Source organism: Neomonachus schauinslandi, chromosome 11 (assembly GCF_002201575.2).
Source record: "Neomonachus schauinslandi chromosome 11, ASM220157v2, whole genome shotgun sequence".
NCBI classification, from domain to species: Eukaryota; Metazoa; Chordata; class Mammalia; order Carnivora; family Phocidae; genus Neomonachus; species Neomonachus schauinslandi.
In genome coordinates, this window is record NC_058413.1 from 17,547,442 (window position 1) to 17,572,461 (window position 25,020).

A 25,020-nucleotide genomic window follows, 5' to 3' on the forward strand; every position below is an offset into this window, starting at 1 on the left:
AAGAGTGAACATACCAGGTCTGACCGCTCTCCTCTGAGAGGCTGGCTCTTGGCTGGCGTATGGGAACTTCAGTTTTAGGGGAGTTCCTAGCCTCCCCAGAACTGATAAGAGTGGCTTCCTGTGCCCAAACTGTCTGTACAAACAATATGGCTTATGTTGAACACTCACTTTCCTCCTGGAAATCTGAAATGTTGACACATGCCCAGCAGAGCCTGCGCACGTGATTAGCTCCCGATGAAAACTGGGGGCACAGAGTCTCTAACGAGTCCCCGGGTAAGCAATATTTCATGCATGTTGTCACCACTCGCTGCTGGGGGAATTAAGCACATCCTGTGTGACTGTGTGACGTCACTGGGACAGGACCTTTGATGCCTGCGCCCAGTTTCCTTGGACTTCACCCCGTGTACCTTTTCCCTTTGCTGACTGTGCTTTGTCTCCTTTTGCGACAATAAATCATAGCCATGAGTGTGACTATATACTGAGTCCTGAGCTTCTTGGCAAATCATCGAAACTGGAGGTGGTCTTGGGGACCCGACACACACACACACCCTAACTCACAACAGTCAAAAAAGGCTCCGTATATTGCCAAATGTCCCTGGGGAGACAAAATCAACCCCCTCCCGTGTTGAGAACCACCAGCCTAGCTAGGCTTGGTCCAAACAGGTCTTCAATAAAGGGTTGATCTGAACTGCAGTGAACTGAATTAAACAATTTCCAGAACAACTTCGGGGGAAAAAAAAGCAAAAGGTTAAAAAACAACTTTCAAAAATCACACAACTGATTTAAATTTAAGTAAATGTTCACAGAAGCAGCAAGTAGAGAAATAAAATCTTTTTTCTAAGTTTAACTGACTTTTCTCCACTATTACAGTTTTATAATATCTATTATAATGTATTTATATTACATTATAATATCTATTATATCTAATGCTATGTAAATATGCCAAATTAAGATCCTAGATATGTGACAGAAACTTGTACCACCCAAAGGGTACCAGCTGGGCACACTTACACAGATCACCCTTTCTCATTACAGAAATCTAGTCTCAAAACAGCACTGGGGCTAAAATTAACAAGTGAGGAAACAACAAATGTTGGTGAGGATGCAGAGAAAGGGGTACCCTCCTACACTGTTGCTGGGAATGCAAGCTGGTACAGCCACTCTGGAAAACAGTATGGAGGTTCCTCAAAAAGTTGAAAATAGAGCAATTGCACTACTGGGTATTTTATCCAAAGGATACAAAAATACTGATTTGAAGGGGCACATGTACCCCAATGTTTATAGCAGCAATGTCTACAATAGCCAAACTATAGAAAGAGCCTGGATGTCCCTCGACAGATGAATGGATAAAGAAGATGTGGTATATACAGAGAATGGAATATTATTCAGCCATCAAAAAAATGAAATCCTTCCATTTGCAACAACATGGATGGAACTAGAAGGTATTACACTGAATGAAGTAAGTCAATCAGAGAAAATTATATGATCTCACTCATATGTGGAATTTAAGAAACAAAACAGAGGAGCATAGGGGAAGGGAGGGAAAAATAAAACAAGACGAAATCAGAGAGGGAGACAAACCATAAGAGACTCTTAACTATAGGAAACAAACTGTTGCTGGAGTGGAGGAGGGTGGGAGAGATGGGGTGGCTGGGTGATGGACATTGGGGAGGGTATGTGTTATGGTGAGTGCTGTGAATTGTGTAAGGCTGATGAATCACTGAACTCTACTTCTGAAACTAATAATACACTATATGTTAATTAATTGAATTTAAATTTTAAAAATTTTAATTAAAAAAAACACAGCATTGAACCATATCCTTTTCTCCAGTCTCCTCTGTAAGAATTATTTTGTATTTTCATCTTGATGATGATCAAAAAAAATTAGCTCATATTTAATGATAAATACTGCTAAGAGTTTTTCAATGTCCAAGTTTGTATTTAGTGGGCTAATAGGAAGAGAGGAAGACTTAAAATGTAAATCATGTGTAAGTACAGTAAAATGCTAATTGCAGAACCTAAGTGATGGGCATACACATATTCACTATGCTGTCAAATTTTTTAAAAATTTTTTATTTATTTGCGAGAGAGAGAATGAGAGACAGAGAGCATGAGAGGGAAGAGGGTCAGAGGGAGAAGCAGACTCCCTGCTGAGCAGGGAGCCCGATGCGGGACTCGATCCCGGGACTCCAGGATCATGACCTGAGCCGAAGGCAGTCGCTTAACCAACTGAGCCACCCAGGCGCCCAATGCTGTCAAATTTTTTAAACACTGCTGCCTGGCTTTAAGATTGTCATAACAAAATGGTGAGGAGAAATATGAATCAGGCATCTGTACCAGATGAAGATAAATGATGTCACAATATGCCAAAGGGAAGCTTCCTAGTCATTCAAACAGAAAAAGTGGTAGAGAGAAGTATATCATCACCCCACAGGCAAACCCCATAGGCATGCCAAACCCCCAAAACCTTAGTTAACTTTACACTCACCTTAAAAGACACAATCCAGTTTCAAAGAAAAAGCCTCAGCTATATTGTTAATGTGAATATTATTAGTTTTGTAGATTTGTTTGCATTTAATTTGTAAATCTGTTTTAATTTTGAAGTCCTATAAGCACAAAGAGTTTAAATTGTTTTTTATCTGTACTTATTCAAGTTGCATTATTTAAAAAGTAATCAAGATGCAAGGGACCTTGAATAGACCAAAACAAACAAAAAACAAAACCTTAAAAAAAGAACAAAGTTGGAGGACACACATTACCAAATTTCAAAACTTACTATAAAACTACAGTCATCAAGACAGCGGGGGGGCGCCTGGGTGGCTCAGTTGTTGGGCGTCTGCCTTCAGCTCAGGTCATGATCCCAGGGTCCTGGGATCAAGCCCTACACTGGGCTCCCTGCTCAGCGGGAAGCCTGCTTCTCCCTCTCCCACTCCCCCTGCTTGTGTTCCCTCTCGCTGTCTCTCTCTCCATCAAATAAATAAAATCTTTAAAAAAAAAAAAAAGACAGCGTGGTACCGGCATATGGATAGACATACAGACCAATGGAACAGAATTGGGAGTCCAGAAATAAGCCTAAATACCTATGGCCAGTTGATTTTCAACAAGAATGCCAACATCATTCAATGGGAAAAGAACAGTCTTTTCAACAAGTGTTGCTAAGACAACTGGATATCCACATGTAAAAGAATGAAGTTAGACCCCTACCTCACACCATATATTAAAATTAACTCAAAATAGGGGTGCCTGGATCGCTCAGTTGGTTAAGTGTCCGACTACTGGTTTTGGCTCAGGTCACAATTTCATGGGTTGTGAGCTCGAGCCCCACATCAGGCTCTGTGCTCAGCAGGGAGTCTGCCTGAAGAGTCTCTTCTCCCTCTGCCCCTCCCCCGACTCCTGTTCTCTCTTTTTCTAAAATAAATAAATTTTTTAAAAAAATCAACTCAAGGGGCACATGGGTGGCTCAGTCGTTAAGCGTCTGCCTTCGACTCAGGTCATGATCCCAGGGTCCTGGGATCGAGCCCCGCATCGGGCTCCCTGCTCTGCGGGAAGCCTGCTTCTCCCTCTCCCACTCCCCCTGCTTGTGTTCCCCCTCTGCTGTGTCTCTCTCTGTCAAATAAATAAAAAAATAAAATAAAAAATAAAAAATAAATAAAAATAAAAATCAACTCAAAATAGACCAAAAACCAAAATGTAAGAGCTAAAATTATAAAATTCTAAGAAACCACAGGTTTAAATTTTGTGATCTTGGATTAGTCAAGGATTTCTTATGTATGACACCCAAAGTACAAGCAGCCAAAGGAAAAATAGATAAATCAGACTTCCTCAAAAGAAGAAACTTTTGTGCATCAAAGGACACCATCAAGATAGTGAAAAGACAACCTACAGGATGGGAGAAAATATCTGCAAATCATATATCTGATATGCGTCTAGTAAGTAAAATATATAAAGAATCCTTAGAACTCAACAAAAACAAAACCCAATATAAAAAAAAAAAATGGGTAGATGACAAATAGCCAAAGCAACCTGAAAAAGAAAAACAAAACTGGAGGCATCACAATTCTGGACTTTAAGCTCTATTACAAAGCTGTAGTCACCAAGACAGTATGGTACTGGCACAAAAAACAGACACACAGATCAGTGGAACAGAATAGAAAACCCAGAAATGGACCCACAACTCTATGGCCAACTCATCCTTGAAAAGCAGAAAAGAATATCCAATGGAAAAGACAGTCTCTTCAACAAACGGTGTTGGGAAAACTGTACAGCAACATGCAGAAGAATGAAACTGGACCGCTTTCTTACACCATACACAAAAATAAATTCAAAATGGATGAAAGACCTAAATGTCAGACAGGAATCTATCAAAATCCTAGAGGAGAACACAGGCAGCAAACTCTTAGATCTTGGCCATAGCAACTTCTTACTGGACACGTCATCGGAGGCAAGGGAAACAAAAGCAAAAATGAGCTACTGGGCCTTCATCAAGATAAAAAGCTTCTGCACAGCGAAGGAAACAATCAACAAACTAAAAGCAACCTATAGAATGGGAGAAGATATTTGCAAACAACATATCCAATAAAGGGTTAGTATCCAAAATCTATAAAGAACTTATCAAACTCAACACCCAAAAAACAAAAAATCCAGTCAAGAAATGGATAGAAGACATGAACAGACATTTCTCCAAAGACGACACAGAAACGGCTCTCTCTCTCTCTCTTCCTAAAATAAATAAATAAATCTTTAAAAAATAAAAAATAAATGAACCCACTGGAGTATATACTTTGAAAGAGTAAATTTTATGGTAAATCAATTATATCTCAATTTAAAAAATAACAAAATAACAAAAGAAAAAGTCAACTCTGGGAGTCCATTAACAGAAAAATCCAGAAAGTTGACCTAGGCAGTAAGTTCATGAACTATTCAGTCTTTCTTTGTATTTGCCTAACGGCAGAAAAATGTTTCAATCTCCCCTTATCTAAATAACAAAATCTGCTACATCTAAAATAAGTTCCAGAATTTGGTCACCAGGCTACAAAGTACAACACACTCTGATTTCTCAAAGAATCCATAAAGGCATCCAAGGGGAAGTTTGGGATGCTTTGCAAACTCTTTCCTTAAGACTCATTTCTGAGACCAAATCCTATGTGCGGATTTTTAAATCTCACCCTCTATGATATTTCTAGTGTGGCAATATACAAATCAGTCACCTTCATAAGTGAGCACATGGCACACAAGAATACTACCATTATCATCACATTTGTTTAAAGTTTATTGAGATTCTCACTGTGAATTAGCACAATTTTAAACAGACTACATCAAAAAAGGCTAGACAAAATGCCCTGCACATCCAAGCTGTCAGCTCTTCTCATTTATTCACTCACATTTCAACAATATGAACCCATATGCGACAGGCACAGCGAACATGGCAGTTAAAAAACAGACCTGGGGGGCACCTGGGTGGCTTAGTCGGTAAAGTGTCTGCCTTCAGCTCAGGTCGTGATCCCAGGGTCCTGAGATCGAGTCCTGCGTTGAGTTCCCTGCTCAGCGGGGAGTCTCCTTCTCCCTCTCCCTCTGCCCCTACTCCTGCTCGTGCTGTCTCTCTCTCTCTCAAATAAATAAATAAAATCTTAAAATAAATAAATAAAACAGAAAAACAGAAAAAGAGACCTGGCACCAGCCTCACTGCAAAATCCACAATCCCAAGCAGAGAAGCTGTGAGCAAGTCATAACAACACAGCCCAGTGACTGGTACAGTAGGAGAAGTGGAGGCTGCTATGGGGGCATAAAACAGAAGAACCACTCCGGGGGCCTAGGAAAGTGCCCCTAGAGTGAGAGATACTCGAGTTCAAACCTAAAGGACAAGCAGGTCATCAGTCTGATGAAAATGAGGAAGAAGACTTCCAGACCATGGAAAGTATTTGCAGCCCCCGCAAAAAATTGAAAGAGCAATGCTCATTCTAAAAACTAAAAGGGGAAAAAAAAAAAAAAACCTAGAGATGGAAAGAGTAGTCACGTGCCAGAGGGTCGTGAAAGACATTTTAAGGGGTTTGGGCTTTATCCGAAGGGAAATGGGAAATCACTAACAATCAGGTTGTGGGGCAGCAAGACTAGAGGCAAGGAAATCCAACAGGGGGCCGTTTCCAGGATCCAAGGGAGAGATGACAGTAAGCTGGTATGCGGGGGGTGGCGGGGGTGGGCAGAGGAGATGGAAAAGTAGGCAGATCTAAGAAATATTCAGGAGGGACAATCAACAGGACTTACTCTTCTGGTACAGGAAGTAAGGGAGAGGAAGGAATTAAGGACACGAAAGGGATTCCAGATCTGGAAAGCTGGGTAGACATTCACTGAGCCAGAGAAAACTGAAGGATAAACAGGGGTGGGGTGGGGTGGGGAAGATGGCAGACTCCCAGCCCCTGGCCCGTCACCAAGGCTTCGGTTCCTGGGACACCCAGCATGCAGAACCTCATCAGCATCTCACAGCACACCTGGCTGAGCTGAATGCCCCTTACCCTGGTCCCTTCTCCGGAAGGTCCACCTCCGCTGACAGTGGACTGTAGACAGGAATGCTGACATCATAGCCTTGCCGGTAAGTCCACGTAGAAAAGCCACCACCAGCCAACAGAGCCCTGAAAGCAAAGGATTTTGTCAAACAATGAGAAAGAAAGGTCTCCATTCTGATAAGCTCTGTGGGAAGGGATAGGAGTAACTGGGTCAATAATAATATCAACAAAGGCCTGTTTCCTGAGTCACTTGTCTCTGAAGACACTGTGCTCAATGTTTCACAGTCATACCTCCTGGACACCGATCCCTGAGTTAGCAGCCTTCTTCTGGGGTCCTAAGGGGTCTTTCCTTCTTTTCCATTTTTTTAAAACACATCACAGCCCAGAGGCCACCCTGTGAACAGCCCCTCTGCTACCTTATTCAGATTCCATTCACCTCTCCCCAAAGTCCTACCTCGCTCCGCAACACTCACACCAGCAAGAACAGACAACAGGTCTGCACAGGAAGCCTGCTGAGACAGTCACTCACCAACCCTCTGGCCCGAATCTCAGGTGACAATGGGCACAGAAAGCAGTGGGGACAGCAAAGTATCTCATCCCGTGCTGCGCACGCCCCAGCCTCTCTGCAATGCCCGCCCCGGCAGGTCCCTCCGTGTTGTCCCAGAGCTGGGTGTGGATCATGTGGTCTCCACCAGCTCTCGCCTGCATTGCAGTTACTCAGTCCCCGTACCGGAAGCATGAATCCACAACTGGACTGTTAGTGCTTCACCTGCACTTTGCACGCACTAGCTTTTCTTCTCCTTAATTAGAAAGCTGTGAACATACTGTTTTAATTGGATCCAGCAAACAGTACAGTGACACTTCATCAGAGAAAGGAAGCAGGTGTAGATCACACCAACTTTTACTGTTATTCTATCCCCGGGGCCCCAAATCCATCAAAATCACTTACTGGGGCAGAGTTTTGCCAGTTTCACGCATCGCACTGTCTGAGCCAAAATGTCTCAACCGAGAAACCACATTTTTTGCAATATTGATTGCTACCAATCCTCGCCCTGCCCTGATGACAGCCTACATTCCCTTCGAACATGACCAGTTGAAGTTCAAAGATTTTCCAACCACCCCTGGAAAACCCAATCTGTTTCTTTAAGCGTTATGAGACCAAGAATTGGTTAGTGAGGTAATGTGCAGGCTAAAAACCTCTCCAGCTGCCAGTCTACTCTCTAAAACTTACTGACTATCCTTAGTGCCAACATACGGTCTTATTTTTCCTGATCAGCATTTAGCAGTGAATCCATCCACCATGAATCTGGGCTGATGCCATGACAGCAAGCAGACTGCAGGGGACCCTGTGACCTCTGTGCAGAGAAACAAACATGGATCCAATATAGAGACACCAGGCAATTCAGGTAAGCCAGGGTGGTGGGTGATTAGGTGATTACACTCACAGTCCCAAAGGAAAGGGGAACGAGCAAGGGGCAAGAAAGGAAGCAGGTGTGTATCACACCAACTTGTACTGTAATTCTGTCCCTGGGGCCCCAACTGTTACTCTGTTCCAGGACAGTAGGGTGGGGTTATGCACTGGTAGGGGGAAAGCATGCACTCGGAAGCACGTCCTACGTCACAGATCATACACTCGAGATCTCTACTTGTGACCTCCGCAAGGGCCAGGACTGCAGTCAAACAGACCTCACACCGGCCCTGCTACTGATAAGACTTCGACTTCAAGTCCCTGTATCTTCTTCTGCCAAGGACTCCACACCATGATAATGGAGACAATAGCGTGAGCTTCCCTTGCTCTACAGAACACGTTTTGCATTGAGTGAAAAGTGCATTTCTGAAAAGCACATTCTGCTTTCCTATTATGTATCCCCAAATCAGAGATCAGTTCCAAACAAGAGACTGAATAGAAAACTTGCAGCTAAAAAAGCATTAATCTGATGATCAGACTTATGCCAGGTCAAGCATCACGTCACTCGAAGTGTCCTGCACGTTGCAGGCCTTCCTGACGCTAGGACACGTCCTCTGTCATAGAGCCCTCTGCACGGCCTCACACACTCCACCATCCCTGCTCCGGTCTGTCCTCAGATGTTCTCCAGTCCTCCTCCCATCTGAGTGTCCACAGGGCCTAAACACAGTTCGTCTGCAAGCGCATCCTTTGCTTTCTTTTGAACCATGCATGCAATCAGGCTTGCAAATTCCTCAAATATAAAGCTTCAAATTTCACAAAAACAAAAGCTGACCAATTCTATTAATCATCCTTATTTGTTTACTGAATCAAACAAACTATTTAAAAAATATGTATGAGACAAGTAAATCTGAACAATGGCTAGATATCTGACGATATTAGATTCCTATTAAATTTTTAGGTGTGAAAATAGTACTATAATTATATTTTTAAAAATCCTTTATCGTAGAGAGATTCAAACGGAAATAATTACAGAGGTAATGATATAACATCTGGAATTTGCTTCTAGATAACCTGGTAGGGGGTGGGTAGGAGTACAAACTAATGGAGACCAGCCCTGAGTTGATAATTACCAAAGCTGACAGAGGGGCATGAGTTAGCCATACTAACCTCTTCTTTTATACAGGTTTGAAATTTTCTATAACAAGTTAAATAAAACCCACACGAAGTAGAAATCTGTGAGAGATGTGCAAAGAAACAATAACAATCCGCCATAGTAATAGTATTACAGAACATATATGAGAAAACAAAGATTGGTAAAGTAAGGCACTGAAGAGGTATAATTTGCTCCCACTTAAAATGGGTGTGTGTGTGTGTATACATATATATACACACACACAGACATGCACATGCACATATTTATACATGTTTGTGTATAAATCCATAGAAAAAAAGGCTAGAAAAATACAGAGTATTTGAGGACAATGACTACCTTTCAGTAAGGGAAGGAAAATAGAGGAAGATTTGAAGCATATGTTTATATTTTACTCTTTATATCCTTGCACATTGTTGCAATCTTGTACAAAGAAAGTATACCCGCAGCATGTGTAGGATTTTTAAAAATTGGAAGAGAAATAAAAACAGATTTAAGCAGCACAAAAGATATATATGCTGAGCAGACATTTCCTTCTGTCCTGGTCCTTACATTTCCCCGAGTAAAATCATTCTCAAGCAATCTCACCTATGACCTTAGATTTCAGCAGACCCTTGACGCAATCTAATCTAGCCTGCCTGCTTTCTAATTTCCAAATAATCTGATATGCAGCTCTTGCTAAAACCATTCTGTCCTCATGGTTCTTGCCTCCTCTGAATCCAGGAACAAGGACAAATGATAAGAAAAACTCACAAAAAATCTACTCTTCCTTCCAACCAGAAGACCACCTAGGTTTCAAAATGAAATTTCCCACATGCACAGATAAAGGAACACAGTGATTCATTACTTGCTATAGGACTGCCTATAATCACTTACAAAAATACATCCACAGGGAAAAAGATTTAACCCTCCTGATCCTTAACACCTAAGCACTAGCAAGAACTCAAACTTCTTCTTGACTACTTGACACTTCCCCGCAGAGAAGTGAAACCCCATTTAACATGTGCACTTGATAAAAATAAAATCCTTCTCCCATGCAAATACATATACCAAAATGTCAGCAAAAAGTGAAATGTCCCAAACAGAAATAAGCCCTTCTCAAAATAAACCCAGAACAGCAGGTGAAGACACAGCATTCCTAACAGCTTTTTCTTCCCTTCTCTGTTCCCTAAAGTATTTCACTTTGCCAGAGCAACCAAATCCATAAAACAGTAGCCCACTCAGGAACACTGAGGCTGACAGCCAAACCAGGGCTCCCCTTGTGTTTAGCTGGTTTCTATAGAATTTGTGTAGCCTGACTGCCCTCTATCGACCAAAACGCTTTCTACACCAAAGGTGAGAGGGGGGTCCTGGAGTGTAGGTCTCTTCTAGTGGTAATTGTATTTCCAGATAGAAACACAACAATGACCCTACATAATAACCACTTAAGGTAAAGAGGCTTGGATTTAATCTTCCAGGGGAAAGTAGTCCCAAGCGCAGATTTTCATAAATGCTGGTGTCAGCCTTTAGCGAGCTGAGAACACCACTGGCCTCGGGCTACCCTTTAACCCGTAACAGTGATTTTACGAGTGAAACATCAACTGTAATAAAATGACTTATGAGTGAGTTCTGATTTCAACTCACAACACTGCTGTACCCTGAGTATTGCCCGGAACCCCTACCATGGACCTCACTTTTCTGCTCTCCTCAAAGCCTTGAACCCAGTACTAGGAAAGGAACCTCACACGGCACCCCATCCCTGAGCCGTCTGGGAAGCCTTCAGCCCAAGCAGTTCAGTCGATGTGGAAAAGGGCTAATTAACAGAGTGAGCAGACTCAATCATAATCCCGCAATCCCAACCACCCCACACCACATGTGCTGTTTGGAAGGTTTCATTAGGAAGAGAGGAAGGAAAGAAGTGGGTGGGGGCCAGGAGGGATGGGAGGACAGAAGGAAAGACCCCACTGACCGAGGCAATGGAGAGTAAATGAACCAGAGTGCTCTCGTTCCCCTGACATGACAGGCTCTAGGTGTCACTTTCACACCTCCGTGCCCCCTTCCCACAGCAAGCTGCGGCTCTACTTTTCACAAATGCTCCCAAATTCGGACAGAGCCGACACAAGCCAGGCATGAAACGGGCCTTGGGGTTGGGGGTGCTGCATTAAGGAGAGCAAAACTCAGACTGAGAAAAAAAGATCGTTTTTTAAAACGCTATGCTAGGGACGCCTGGGTGGCTCAGTTGGTTAAGTGTCTGCCTTTGGCTCGGGTCATGATCCCAGGGTCCTGGGATCAAGTCCCGCATTGGGCTCCTTGCTGAGTGGGGAGCCTGCTTCTCCCTCTGCCTGCGGCTCCCCCTGCCTGTGCTCTCTCTGTGTCTGTCTCTCTCTGACAAGTAAATAAAATCTTTAAAAAAAAATAAAACGCTTTGCTATAACGTAAGTTCTAGTCGGTTCTCCATAACAGATTTAAGCAGGTCCAGTCTCACTACATCTATGTCTCAAGGAGGGAAATGCCTAGGACAATGTTTTATTTTGACAAACAATTCTGATTACATAGTCTGCCCCACTAGCCTTGGAAATAGGACTTCACATGAAACAAAGGGTCTTGCATTTCCTTAACCCTCAGAAACCCATCACTGGGATAACCCCAAATACACTTACCTGTCTCTGGGGACATCCAGAGCCGTGTTATAATCTGGGGGACCTCCAGGCAACATGTTGAACAGCAGGTGGTTTGTACCTCGATCCCACCTATTAAGAAATGAAACATGTACATGTAGTTGAATTTACATGTCAACTACGAAGGAACAGAAACAAGAATCAGTTACTGGGATGACAAGCAGCAAGTATCCCCAACCCCAACTAGGGCTACTTCTCCGGGGTGCCAAGTGAATTCCTAGAAATCCCAAGAGTACATCAGACACTAGGCTGGCTCCTCGAAAGAAAAAACAGGTAGATGTGTACTTCGAGCTTGGCCACTACAGGTGTGCCTATGATAATGACAACCCAAAAACGATCTGAATGTTCACCACTTGGTTAAAGAAACAAAAAAGGAATATAGAAGGCTGGTTAAGTACATCATGGAACATGCATAAAATGGAAGGCTGTACAACCCTTAAAATTATATAGTAAACGAACATGAAGTTATCTGGAAATACATTCACAACGTATTAAGGAAAAAAGGCAGCACAAGAGTATAGAATTGTGTAATCCCATTTCTGACGAAACGTGTACACACGCATATGCCTACTTCATACAAAAATGTATATACACATGCGTACGTGTATATTTTTTATACAAAAATGACTGGGAAGTAACATCATTGAGGTGGCATCATGGAACGAATCTTACATGCTTCTTTTTGCTTACTTGTATTTCCAGACTTTTTACAGTGAACATGCTAATATATTACGTAAGTAGTAAGGGGTGGGGGGAGATTTCAATATAACAGGAAAGCTATGGGAGGATGAGCCATCCCGAGGTTTTAAACCCCATGCAGGTGGGAGCCCACAGCAATAGGTCGGATGGCCGACGGCTTTTCACCGGTACAGAGGCGAGGTGCTCCTGGCACCAGCTTCACGCTCCAAGTCGGTCACTCATACACATGCCCTCCCACGAGGAAAGAGACAGCAGCTGGAGGCCAGCTCAAGAGGAGACCCATCCCCTCTCCCCGCCCTTCCCTCCAGCTCCCCCAAGGCCCTGGCTCCCGTCTGTAAACATGCTACACACCTAGAGAGCTGGGCCAGTGCCTGTGCTGTCTCCTTAATGCGGAGCGTGTTCTGGTTAAGGACGTCGATGGATGGGACAAACAGGCAGGCCCGGGTGATGTCATCGGTATAGTAGTCGCTGTCTGAGATGGCCGTGAGCAGTTCGTTATACTCCCGGGAGATGGTGTTGCTGACGGGGACACCAGCGTCGTCCACATACTTTTTCAGAGAGTAGATATACACCTTGATTTTGTTCTTTGGGTTGAAGCCACAGCGGTAGACATCAAAACACGTGTGCATTCTGCAGCTGAGATCGCCGCGCTCGGGGCTGGGACTATCGGCCGGCAGCCTGACCACGGGCACGTCGCGGACACTGCGCTTCTCTACGTTCCAGTCACTGGAGGACTCGATGGAATGGGGCCAGAACTGAAACATGCCGGTGGCAATGAGGCCCAGCAGGACGATGGAGAAGAGGGTGATGTAGTAGATTCGGTGCTTGGTCTTCATTCTTGGGATGAGGGCAGGACCCCGGATATTGTACTTGACCGACGCACACATAATGACACAGACAGCCTCTTCCTCCCACTCCTAGTTCCAGGGGGAGACACAAGAAAAATGAAGCAGGCAGGGTGGCAAGTGACCCCTGAAAGGACTGTCTGACCCTCAGCATACCTATTTCTCTCCCTGAAGCGGTTTGAGGAAATAATGAAAAGGGATTTTTGACCCTTCTTGTAAATATATTCAAATATATATTTGTGTATTAAATGTGTGCTATACGCCATATTTAGTATTTCGTATTGTACACACTAAATACAAATGTTGATAAATTTAACTATATCCTATAAATATATATTCAATGAAAGCATAAGTCATAAATGCGTGGGGCCTAGGAAGAGGGGCGCTGACCAAGGAAGAAAGTCAAAAGTAGAATAAAGATAGTTGTTTTATTTTGTTTTTAAACACTTGGCTAACATATGGGGCACCTGGGTGGCTCAGTCGGTTGAGCTTCCGACTGTTGGTTTCGGCTCAGGTCATGATCTCAGGGTAGTGGGATCGAGCCCCATGGGCTCCACGTTCTGCAGGGAGTCTGCTTGAGAGTCTCTCTCTGCCCCTCCCCCCCAGTCTCTAAATAAATAAAAGTCTTTAAAAAAAAAACCACTTGCCTAACATAAACTGATGCTTCATCTGGACAAACTGGCTCTTGGTTATCCTAAAATCTGTTTTCATTCACTTATTCAGTCAACTCTGTGATGAGCGAGCACCGAACACGCACTGTGCAAGAAACGAGGAAGAAAGCAAAGACTCCACCTTACGGGAACTTACATTCTACTGAGGGAGGTAAGACAAAGCTATGACAAAATGGAAAATGTAAAAATATCACTAGGAAAGTATCAATAAGGTGCCAAGGACTATTAGGCTAGATTACTCTTTAAATAAAATATAGTGATGTTTCATAAGGTGACAAATTGACACATTTAGATGGAAGGAAAGTAGAAAAGCATAGGGAGATAGGGAGCGAGGGAAAGAAGGGTCAATGTGGTGGATCAATTTCCAAAGACTGATGCCAACAATTTTTCACATCTTTGAATGTGCATGCCACTTTTCTAATCAAAAGGCAGAATCTATTTCTCTTCCCCCCTGAATCTGGGCTAGCCTCGTGACTTGCTCTGACCGGGAGAATGTGGCGGAAGTGACATTCTCGGGCTTTTGAGCTCAGGCTTTAAGAGACCTGTAGCTGCTGTTCTGTCCTCTGGGAACCCAGCTGCCGTGCCATCAGGAAGCTGGGCTCCCAGCTGAAGGTAACCCCAGGGAGACCCCACCGCAAACTGAATAAAACAGACAGGAACCATCCCCAGCAAGTTCTGCACAGACTGCAGAATCCTGAGCAAATACATGGTAGTTATTGTTGCTTGGGTCACTAAATTTTGGGTTGGTTTGTTATACAGCAATACCTGAATGAAACAGCCAGTAAGCATCTCTGAATGATACAAAGATATTCTTAGTCCTCACCTGAAAATACGGACTTTCCCTGTAGATCACAACTTAAGATCCTTACCAAACAAGCCTGCCCCATTGGATGCCTGGATACTGTGTGGGGAGGGCAGAGCCGTGGGACTGCACCACGTGTCACAGACTCACCATGTCACTGCGGTAAGCTGCTTCGGGCAAGCCACGTGTCAAAGTCCCAACCTACAAAATGGTCTCATTCTACTCACTGGTATTTCAGAAAAGCTATTAATAAAAAGGGAAAAAACTGAAAAGTTCATGGACCATCTTCAAGGTTAGCAACCATTTTTACTTTGGCTAAATGGCGCTCTCCCGCATCACTGCCCACATGGCAAAACGGCTTCCGGCCTAGCTGGCGGGGTGCTGCCAAGCCTTGAATGTTGCAATCGCACCAGCTTTGGGGGCAAAATGTAAACAGTCACAAAAGATTTCAACTTGTATCTCCTGTGACCATCAGTTGGAATGTAAGAAATCTGCTGGTCACACATGACTGCATGAAGGTGCATATATTTTTAAGCTTAAAAATTATCATCTTTGGGGAACATACCTCAACCATTCACATATGTTCATTGATTCCAGGACAGAAATATGGGCATGAGAACCATTTCAGTGTTTCTGCCATTCTAACCACCAGCTTGCCCCTACTCCCTACTACCTCCAGTCCCCCTCCCCCCCCAAGGTAGCTTTCTTGGCATTCTCTGTCTCTGCGGGAGCTAGAAGATAGGAAGCCTCAGCACACATGCAGGCAAGGAGCCACCCGCTCCACGGCGGCAAGTCAGAACTCCCCAGCAGGCTCTCCAGGTACATTTATCCCCAGATCGGTGGTTTTCAAACACCCAAAGGGTGAGCATCACAGGCGCAGGTTGTTAAACCAGAGTCTTTGGCCCAGGTGCCGGAGGTCTGTACTAGCCCGTCTAAAATAGGGTCACCGAATCTGGCATTTTAGCAGGCTCCTCAGTGTTTTTTTGTGTCATCAGGTTTGAAATCTTGACTGAAATTAGACAAACTACCTTTTAACACAGTGGCTTTCACACCTTTTTTTTTTTTTTTTTAACTAAAACCTACAATAAGAAATACATTTTATATTGTGATCCAATACAGATATAGGTGTGTGTGTATTTTAAATAAAAGCTTCACAGGGGCCCCTGGGTGGCTCAGTTGGTTGAGCAGCTGACTCCTGATTTCAGCCTAGGTCGTGATCTCAGGGTCCATGGAGCCCACGTTGGGCTCCCTGCTCAGCAGGGAGTCTGCTTCAGGACTCTCTCTCCCTCTGCCCCTCCCCCTGCTCGTGCGCGCGCGCGCGTGCTCTCTCTCTCTCTCTCTCTCTCTCTCTAAAATAAATACATCTTTTAAAACAATTTTTAATTAAAAAAAAGAAATAAAAGCTTCACAAAAAAGTATTTAACCTTAGTATACAATACTAGCCATAGAACATGGAACGAACATGGTATTTTTCTATTCCGTTATTCTACTGTTTTTTAAAAATGCTGGCCTTACCTACTAGATGAATTATATCACCTGATAATGGGTCACGCACAGTTTGGAAAAAAACTGATTTCATATAGGGCGCCTGGGTGGCTCAGTTGGTTAAGCGACTGCCTTCGGCTCAGGTCATGATCCTGGAGTCCCGGGATCGAGTCCCGCATCGGGCTCCCTGCTCGGCAGGGAGTCTGCTTCTCCCTCTGACCCTCCCCCCTCTCATGTGCTCTCTCTCATTCTCTCTCTCTCAAATAAATAAATAAAATCTTTAAAAAAAAAAAAACTGATTTCATATATAATAAAACTGGGATTAATGGAAAATAGAATCCACGTGAGCTTACAAATGTTCAAGAGTTACAGACTATGAAAAAGGCACTATCACAACAAAATAAACCCAAATAGAAGGAAATAAGTAATAAACAAAAACAGTAATTAACTAATAAAAAAAACAGAAAGGATCAACAAAGCTAAAAGTCGCTTTTTAAAGTTTTTTTTTTTTAAAGATTTATTTTAAAGAGAGCGTGCAAAAGAAAGCATGCACGTGAGCAGTGAGGAGGGGCAGAGGGAGAGAGTCACAAGCAGACTCAGTGTTGAACATGGAGCCCAAAGTGTGGCTTGATCTCACAACCCCAAGATCTCAACCTGAGCCGAAACCAAAAGTCGGACACTTAACCAACTACACCACCCAGGTACCCCTAAAAGTTGCTTTTTTAAAAAGGTGAATAAAATTGACATTTGATGTAACTCTGGTAGAATTAATCAAGATAAAGAAAAAAAGGCACAAATAAATATCTAGAATGAAAACTCTAAATGCTGCCTGTAGTTAAAAGATGATATCAATGAACTTACACCAATATATCTGAAAACTTAGATGAGCTAGAAAAATTCTTTAAAAACAAAACTTTAGGGGCACCTGGGTGGCTCAGTCGTTAAGCGTCTGCCTTCGTCTCAGGTCATGATCCCAGGGTCCTGAGATCGAGCCCCGCATCGGGCTCCCTGCTCGGTGGGGGGCCTGCTTCTTCCTCTCCCACTCCCCCTGCTTGTGTTCCCTCTCCCACTGTCTCTCTCTCTGTCAAATGAATAAATAAAATCTTTAAAAAAAAATAAATAAAAACTTTAAAAATCTTCCTATAAAGAAAATTTCAGGCCCAGAAGTTCTACTGCACATTCAAGAAATAATTCCAATTTTACACAAATTATTTCCAAGTCCAGAAAGAAAGGTGAAACACTCCCCAGCTTCTATTAGGAGGCTAGCATAACCTTAATACCCAAATCTCACACTGGTGGTTCTCAAAGTACGTCTGATGCCAGGAGTCCCCATGACCCTTTCAAAGGCTCTGAACAATACTGACAGGATTTTTTCGCTTTCATTTTTGAGGCCATGTGACACATGTTATTGTAAAGACTGCAGAAGTAGATATGAGAATCCAGCTGTCTTCTGATAAGTTTTTCCTAATTCAATGAAAGATATCAACCCACAGATTCAAGATGCTCAAATTTGGGGCACCTGGGTGGCTCAGTTGGTTAAGCGACTGCCTTCGGCTCAGGTCATGATCTTGGAGTCCCAGGATCAAGTCCTGCATCAGGCTCCCTGCTCAGCGGAGTGTCTGCTTCTCCCTCTGACCCTCCCCCTTCTCATGCTCTCTCTCTCTCTCTCATTCTTTCTCTCTCAAATAAAGAAATAAGATCTTTAAAAAAAAAAAATGCTCAAATCCAAGCAGAATATATACAAAAAAAAAAAATAGCCACCTAGATATGTCGAAGTAAAACAACTAAAAAGAAAGCTAAAGAAAAAAATGTTAAAAGCAGCCAGAGGGGAGAAAAATCTATCCAAGGTCTATTAAAAAACTACGTGTAACAGGCAAAACTATAAAATACTTAGAAATCTCTAGGACTTCTGGGCAGAGAATGATTTCTAAAACAAAATACAAGAAGTGCAAACCATAAAAAGATAAAATGATAAAACCTGTGTTACAATTAAGAATTTTTCTTCATCAAAAGATACCATATAGAAGTAAAAAGACAATCAATAAACTAGTAGAGACCTGCAATCCATATAACTGATAAGGACTAGCAAGCCAAATAAAGAATGCCTACAAAACAATAAAAACAAACAAAGAACAAGAAAACAAAAAGGAGAAAACCAGACAGAAGACTTAAGCAGGAATTACACAGGAGAGGACACAAAATCGGCACAGCGACACCTGAAAACCACCTTTAGTCTCATCAATGGTCAGCGAACGTATAACGACAATGAGACACCATCCAGCCGCCAACACAAGAAAACGGAAGAGTCAAACAGCACCCGGTGTGGGCAGGGCCTGGAGCCACTGAACTCCACTGGTAGGAGTATATGAACAGGCTTGAGTCCCAGGTGGTCAGCAGGAGGGCTGGAAAGAAGAGGGGCTAATGCCCCTATGTTAGAGTCCTAAGCATCACATTGCGCTTCCTACTTGTCATAGTTTGGTCCCCCTGGCCCTCTGCAAAAAGAACCAGAGACAAGGATGGAGGTACAGGGAGTTTCCTTACTTGGGAGGTGATCTCAGAAGGCCAGAGTAAACAGCAAGGAGAGAGAGACACAGAACCAGGGACAGCCAGTAAGGTGGGCAATAGGGGCTCTTGGGAGTGCGAGGAACTCTTGAAAAACCACAAAAACTAAACTTGTCCCTCAGAAGGATGAGAAGCCAAGGCACTGATCTCCCAACGCCCGCCCACTATTGCTTGAGATTGTCTGGTACTATTATCAGCTCATACTCTGTACTCAACAACCCTCAAAAGGTCTGGATCTTATCCTTTCCTCAATGTGCCATTAGTCTGATAAAGAGCTGCAGTTCCTGGAGGAAGGACTGGGTGAACGTCTGTCTATACTTGCAGGAACGTTTCAAAGACCTCTTTAAAGAGACCCAGGCTCCCTCTCAATCCATGGGATATGGGTCTGAGCTCCTGTCTGAAAACTGGGGTTGAACAGTGATTTTTCCACTGCAACAGCTGACATCAGCCTTCTACCTGCCCGCTCTTGGTTTTTTTTTTTCTGGTTATACAAGTCAAGCAATACCTTAGTTAGCTGCCCATCTATACTGTCCTTAAGGATACTATACTCTATTAGCATCACTGTGGATCAAGACACATCAGCAGCAAGTTGGGCTTTATTGGCCATTGTGGGGACTGTGTCTACCATGCCACTGAAGGTCAATGCCACCCAGCCTCCGCTATTTCAGAATCCTATCACCCTCGCAGATACTTGGGAACCCAGTTCCCCAATCACATCTAAAGCCAATTCTGGCCTACAGGAAACAGTCCACACTGAGCTTCTCAAAGATGCTGGCCTCCAGTGGGCATTCCATGTTGCCAGAATTATAGGAGTGAGCCCTCCCAGGAACATGGGCAGGTGTACATCTCTGGCCTCAAATAATAAATCTATTTCAAATCTCCACCTCCCAATACCTCTGATCCCTTCCTCAACACTCTCCCCAGACAGCTCTGGCATCTCCACCTCATTTCCTACAGGCCAGCAGTTTCTGGCCTGTTATCTCGGGCCAGATCATCCTTTTCTGTGGGGAGCCAGAAACAACCCCCAGTTTTGAGAACCAAAAATATATCCAGACATTGCCAAATACCCCCGGGGGAGCCAAAATCACCCCTACCTGAGAACCAGTGGTGCAGATCATGGTCATGTCCAAGTTTCAAGGAATCTGCCCAGTTGCTCCAGTTGTTCTTGCAAGATCATTAAACCCCTAATCCTGAGAGAATGCTCCTAAAGAGACACAGCCTTTCCCAAGCAGCTTTATGGTCCACCGTTACCCCACTCTTCAGCTGACACCCTCAAGATTCACTCGCACACGTGTGCCCTCAGCTCCCGCTGGTTCCCAGGAGCCAGGTCCTACAACTCCAGTACAAAAGCTATTTGTCCAGTAGCAGGGACTGTACTTCCCCGCTTAGGCAATGCTGAGATCCGAGGGGAGGGGGAGGCAGATCTTGAGAGGATAAGTACCATCCTGCAAGGCAAGAGCCTTCAGCAAGGTCTTTGCAGAGTGTCCAGAGGATACTTCCACTAGCCCCGAGGATCTAAGGAAATCTGGGAGTTCAGAGTTCTCCATGCTTCTACCAAATAGCTGCATCTCAGGCCTCACCCCTGACTTTAGCAGAGGCCACCTGCCCCAGGCTGCGCCTTCAGCCTCCTCTGCAGTTCTGCCATAATTATGATTAAATTCCGCGCCTGATTTTCGACAGTCTGGCTTCTGACTGCAGGAGATGCTGCCACAGAGCCTTCTGTCGCTCACAGTGTGTCCTGGGGTTGATACCTGGCTGATCTGAGCCTGACCTTACCTCAAGGCTCGAAGAAAGATGACAAGAGACAGCCAGCTCCACTAGCCTTATCATTCCCATGGTCCATATCTTGCCCACGCGCTAGAGCTACGGTACTAGCCAATGCTTTCCCTTCTACCTGAGTCACATCCCACCCACCGTTGGCGAGAGTCATACAACTGTGATGCTAGAGTACCAGGGGTTATCAACAGCTGCATAGGGGTCCTTGTTGCCATCTGAAGGTGAGGGAGTCCAGTTTTACAATACTATTCTCAGGGTCGGCTTTCCAGAGCCACTTCTAGTACCAACTGTCTTAGCTTATGTTCCACCAAACTAAGAGAAAACAACTGGAAAGCAGGGAGCTTGCAGAAGATGAGTCCAGAGAGCCAGAGTGAGGGACGAAGGAGGGGAGTCAGGGAAGAACGGAAAGCCATGAGGATTACCATACTGAGCTGAGGAATGGGGCTCAGTCCTCTGCAGAACTATGTAGAACACACCTCAGAACTGTCCCTTTGAAGGAGAGGAAATGATGGCATTCATCCACTGAAGCCCATCCCCTACTGGCTGAGGGCTATTCCCAGATGTAAACTCACATTTTTGAGATATGCCTACACAGTCAAAGCAAGCTCCCACAAGCCTTTGCCAAACAGCTGAGAGACATGGTGAGTATTTGAGGTGAAGTAAAACTAAAAATGAGGGGAGCGACACCTGGGTGGCTCAGTTGGTTGAACGTCCAACTCTTGGTTTCAGCTCAGGTCATGATCCCAGGGTTATAGGGTTCTGCGCTCAACAAGGAGTCTGCTTGGGATTCTCTCTCCCTCTCCCTCTGCCCCTCCCCACTGCTTGCGTGCTCACACTCTCTCTCCCTCTCTCTCTCAAATAAGTAAATCTTTAAACAAAAAAAAAGGGGGGGGAGGGGAAAAGCCTTAAATGAAAAAGGAAAGCAAAGGATGAGAGATGAGAGGAAAAAAGTCCCTTACTAAATGGTGCTTTAGAGATAGAGAACCTTCTTGGTGAGCATCCATGTACCTTTCACATACCTCATCCCAACATTTGCCATGTTATATTAAGTATTTGCAAGTTTGTCTCTTCTACTGGTTGTCATTTTCTTGTAGTCAATTCCCACACACTGAAGCACAGAAAGATGTATGTCCCCAAAACCATCATCCAAGAAAACGAGTCATAATCTTCCCATCCTAAGAGGACACTTGCTACCACCACCATGTTCAATGCCCCTGACACTGAGCCTCTCGGAAGAGGACTGAAAGGAGTCTTCTACTAATTAATGTTCCACATAATACCATAACCCATATGAAACGAGAATTTCACAGCAAAGCCTTACAAACTTAACCTCCCTGAAACACATCAAACCTGTCCCTGCAAAACACTGGAATCATCTGTCTAACTGTCAAGCACTGAGTCACTGGAAAAATCTTTTAACTCCTCTCTACTGTCAGGATGAGATGCATTTTCTGTTCCTGGAATTATTTATCCCGAAAATGTGCCTGAAAATCTATCCTTGGTGCTTCAGGCTATATCCAATCCATTTAGTCTGATGCTCTGAGTCACAATCTCTTGTCTTAACCTTTTTAGAAAAGCCCTCACAGCTGAACTCCCAGGGCCACTGCAATACTGGAACTTAACCCCACTGTGCCTGAAAACAAAGGAACCAAATATTAGCAAAAGAAGGAAGATCTGTGATTCATTGCCTTCCTTGATAGGGTTCTTTATAATTAAAGTTATATGATGACTAACCATCCCTAAAAATGGTTTCCAATGGGGGGGAAAAAAAGTGTTTCCTTGATTGTGAGAATTATACTATAATTAATATAATGTATATAACAACTAATAACTAAACTATACTGAGGACTCACTACATGCATCTGTTTTAAGCACTTTGTGTTAACTTATTTAATCTTTCTAACAGTGCCATGTGACAAGCTATTATTATCCTCATTTTACAGATAGGGAAAGTGCAAGGGGAAGGCTAAGTAACTTGCACAATGTCACAAAACTAGAAAATGCCAAGGCTAGGATTGGGAGGATGGCAGTCTGACTCTGGAGCCCCAGCTACGAACCTCCAAGCCTCGTCTAATTACCTATGAAAGCCTAGATTAGATCTACCTTTTTCACTCCTCAACAAGCAAAGGCAGCATAACTTGACGGATCCAAATTTATCTATTCATACCAGCACATGCAACCGAGAGGCTTAAGACAGCGGAAGTGAGGAATGCTGGAAACTGAGTCATACATTAACACGAACAGCCTTTGAGCCCTGAAATTTACAAACCCAAGTCCAGTGCAAATCCTTAGAGCACTCAGCTGACTCCGAAGAATTAAAATTGACATATTTCTATTTAAAGGTATCTTCAGACCAGTAAGTCAAGGACCCTTCTAGCTTAGCAGTTCCCAGTAAGTTACATCAATCAATCATTTGAGTCTCAAAACTGATCTGGCTCCCACCGCCAGTAGTAAACCTCTAAATGCCTCTGAGCTTTGATGCCCAGAGCCTGGGCACCCCGGACCACCTTCCCCACCCAGTCTTTTCTCCACGCTGAGGGCACAGTGCCCCAAGCCCTGCCCTGGCATCCTGCGCCGCACGGGCTACCACCGGCCGCGGGAGAGCCCAGCGCGCCAGAAATCGCCGCGGGGAGAACCCGATCCCCGCAGCTCGCGGGAAGGAGGTGGCAGCGGGAAGGCAGAGGTCCCGGGGCAGGATGGGCCCCGCGGGAAAGGCAGCTGCGGGGTCCCGCGAGAGAGGAAAGGGGCGGGCGGGGGCAAAGGAGACAAGTGGGCAGCAAAGCGCGGGGCGGGCCAGGTTACCAGGGACCAGGCGGTGCGGAGATCCAAGCGCTCCCACAGCGCGAGACGCCGCGAGCGGCCCCGGCGGGGGTGGGGTCGCCCCTCGCCGCCCTCAGGCCTCCGCGCGGCCCGCGCTTCCCGGCGGCCAGGCCCGACTCCGCCGCGGCCCCGGAGGCCCTTCCGCGCCGCGCTTACCTCGGCCACGGTTGCCTCCCGGTCGGCCCCGCGCTCGGTCACCGGGGCATGCCGCAGGGCGCGGGCCACGGCCGCCCGGGAGGGATCGCGCCGAGTCGCCGACCGCCGGCGCCGGGTCTGCGCGAGCGAGCGGAGAGAGCGGCGCCAGCGACCGGGCTCGGCGACGTCTGACACCGAGCGCACTGCGCATGCGGGAGCGGCCGGGCCCGCGCCCCCTGCTGGACAGGAGGAGCCAGGGCACCGCGTAGGGTTTCTCCCAGGCAGGAGCGCGAAGCTCAGGCTCCACCCTAAAACTTTGTCCCGCCGAGACCTGCAGCCTTATTCATAATTAAAGAAACTGCAGGCCCAAGCAGCGAAGCACCATGCTTCACTTATAAAACTGACACAAATGTAAACGTTTTATTACAGTGAGTAGTGGTGCAGCATTCCCGGAGGGCAACTGGGCCATATCCATCAAATGTAAAATGCCCACAACCTTTCCACCAATCCCTCTGTATGTTTACCCTATGGATATTCTCAACAGCGTTTACCAAAAATACTCATTACAGCGTTTTTCCAAATAATAGCTAAAAACTGGAAACAAGCAAAATGAACTATGGGAAAATTTATAGCAATCAAAATAAATTATGACTAAAATGGAATCATGTGAGAATGCATATATATGTCGGTACAGAAATATCTCGAAGGTGTGTGAATATGGAAGCATGCTCTAAAACTGAGTAAATATGGTCTTTTCCATAAAATTACGTATATGCAAAATTAGGAGAGAGAAAATATACATGCAGATGTTTATATTTCAAGCGTATGTATAATATTTTTTTCTGGAGGGAATCCAAGAAGCAATGAACAGTTTTGGAGGAATAATGGTGGAGATAGAAATGGGGGAAAGAGATTTTTTTCTGTTTCTTTCCGTATTATTCACATGATCTAGCCTTACATATGCACATATGCACAGCAAAACCCCTGTCATAAGGCATAAGTGAAGCCTAAAAAAAATCTATCAAAATGCAGAGTGCTGTAATTGGGAGGTTAATGAGATGACCCCACAGAGCCCGTGCAGTTTGCAGGTAATAGTCCGCAGAAGCCAAATCCGTTCTGGGCCCAGCTATCCCATAGCGCCATCTAGTGGAAGTTGTTACTTACAGCTTAAGTAATCAGGGAGTAGATTGAGTCTGGAGACTGAGGCTTCCAGCAGCAAGTGATTCCAGGAATATTCTGGTCAGTTAATGCCTGCTGGCTACTGATCCAGGGATATTGGGATGAGAGTATTCTGGAGATGGGAAACCCACATTTTGCTTCTCCACATCCAAGAGAACATTGCCCTGCCCTCCAAATCCACATGCCCCCAAGACAACAGGAAATTTACCACACATTCACCCCATTTGGTAACAGGATAGATGGAAAGTATTTTGTTTTCTTGCCTTTCTCTGAATTAAATATATGTTGTGTGTATATATAAATATATGTATATCTTTTCATTAATCATTCA

General features: G+C 44.5%; 1 protein-coding gene across 4 annotated transcripts in view; it reads right to left on the reverse strand.

Annotated features, from left to right (window-relative positions):
- EXT2 (exostosin glycosyltransferase 2) overlaps positions 1–25,020 on the reverse strand; it is a 139,029-nt gene that overhangs the window by 110,021 nt on the left and 3,988 nt on the right. For 2 of the 4 annotated variants that reach the window (XM_021685388.2, XM_021685389.1), the window contains exons 1-4: positions 23,532–23,690; positions 12,766–13,331; positions 11,698–11,787; positions 6,510–6,626 (exon numbers count right to left, since the gene is read on the reverse strand). In XM_021685388.2, coding sequence (XP_021541063.1) covers positions 6,510–6,626; positions 11,698–11,787; positions 12,766–13,301 — 743 coding nt within the window. In that variant the 5' untranslated portion in view covers positions 13,302–13,331; positions 23,532–23,690. Of the gene's footprint in view, positions 1–6,509; positions 6,627–11,697; positions 11,788–12,765; positions 13,332–23,531; positions 23,691–25,020 lie in introns of those variants that run through there. The other 2 variants (XM_021685386.1, XM_021685387.2) reach the window with 2 other exon arrangements.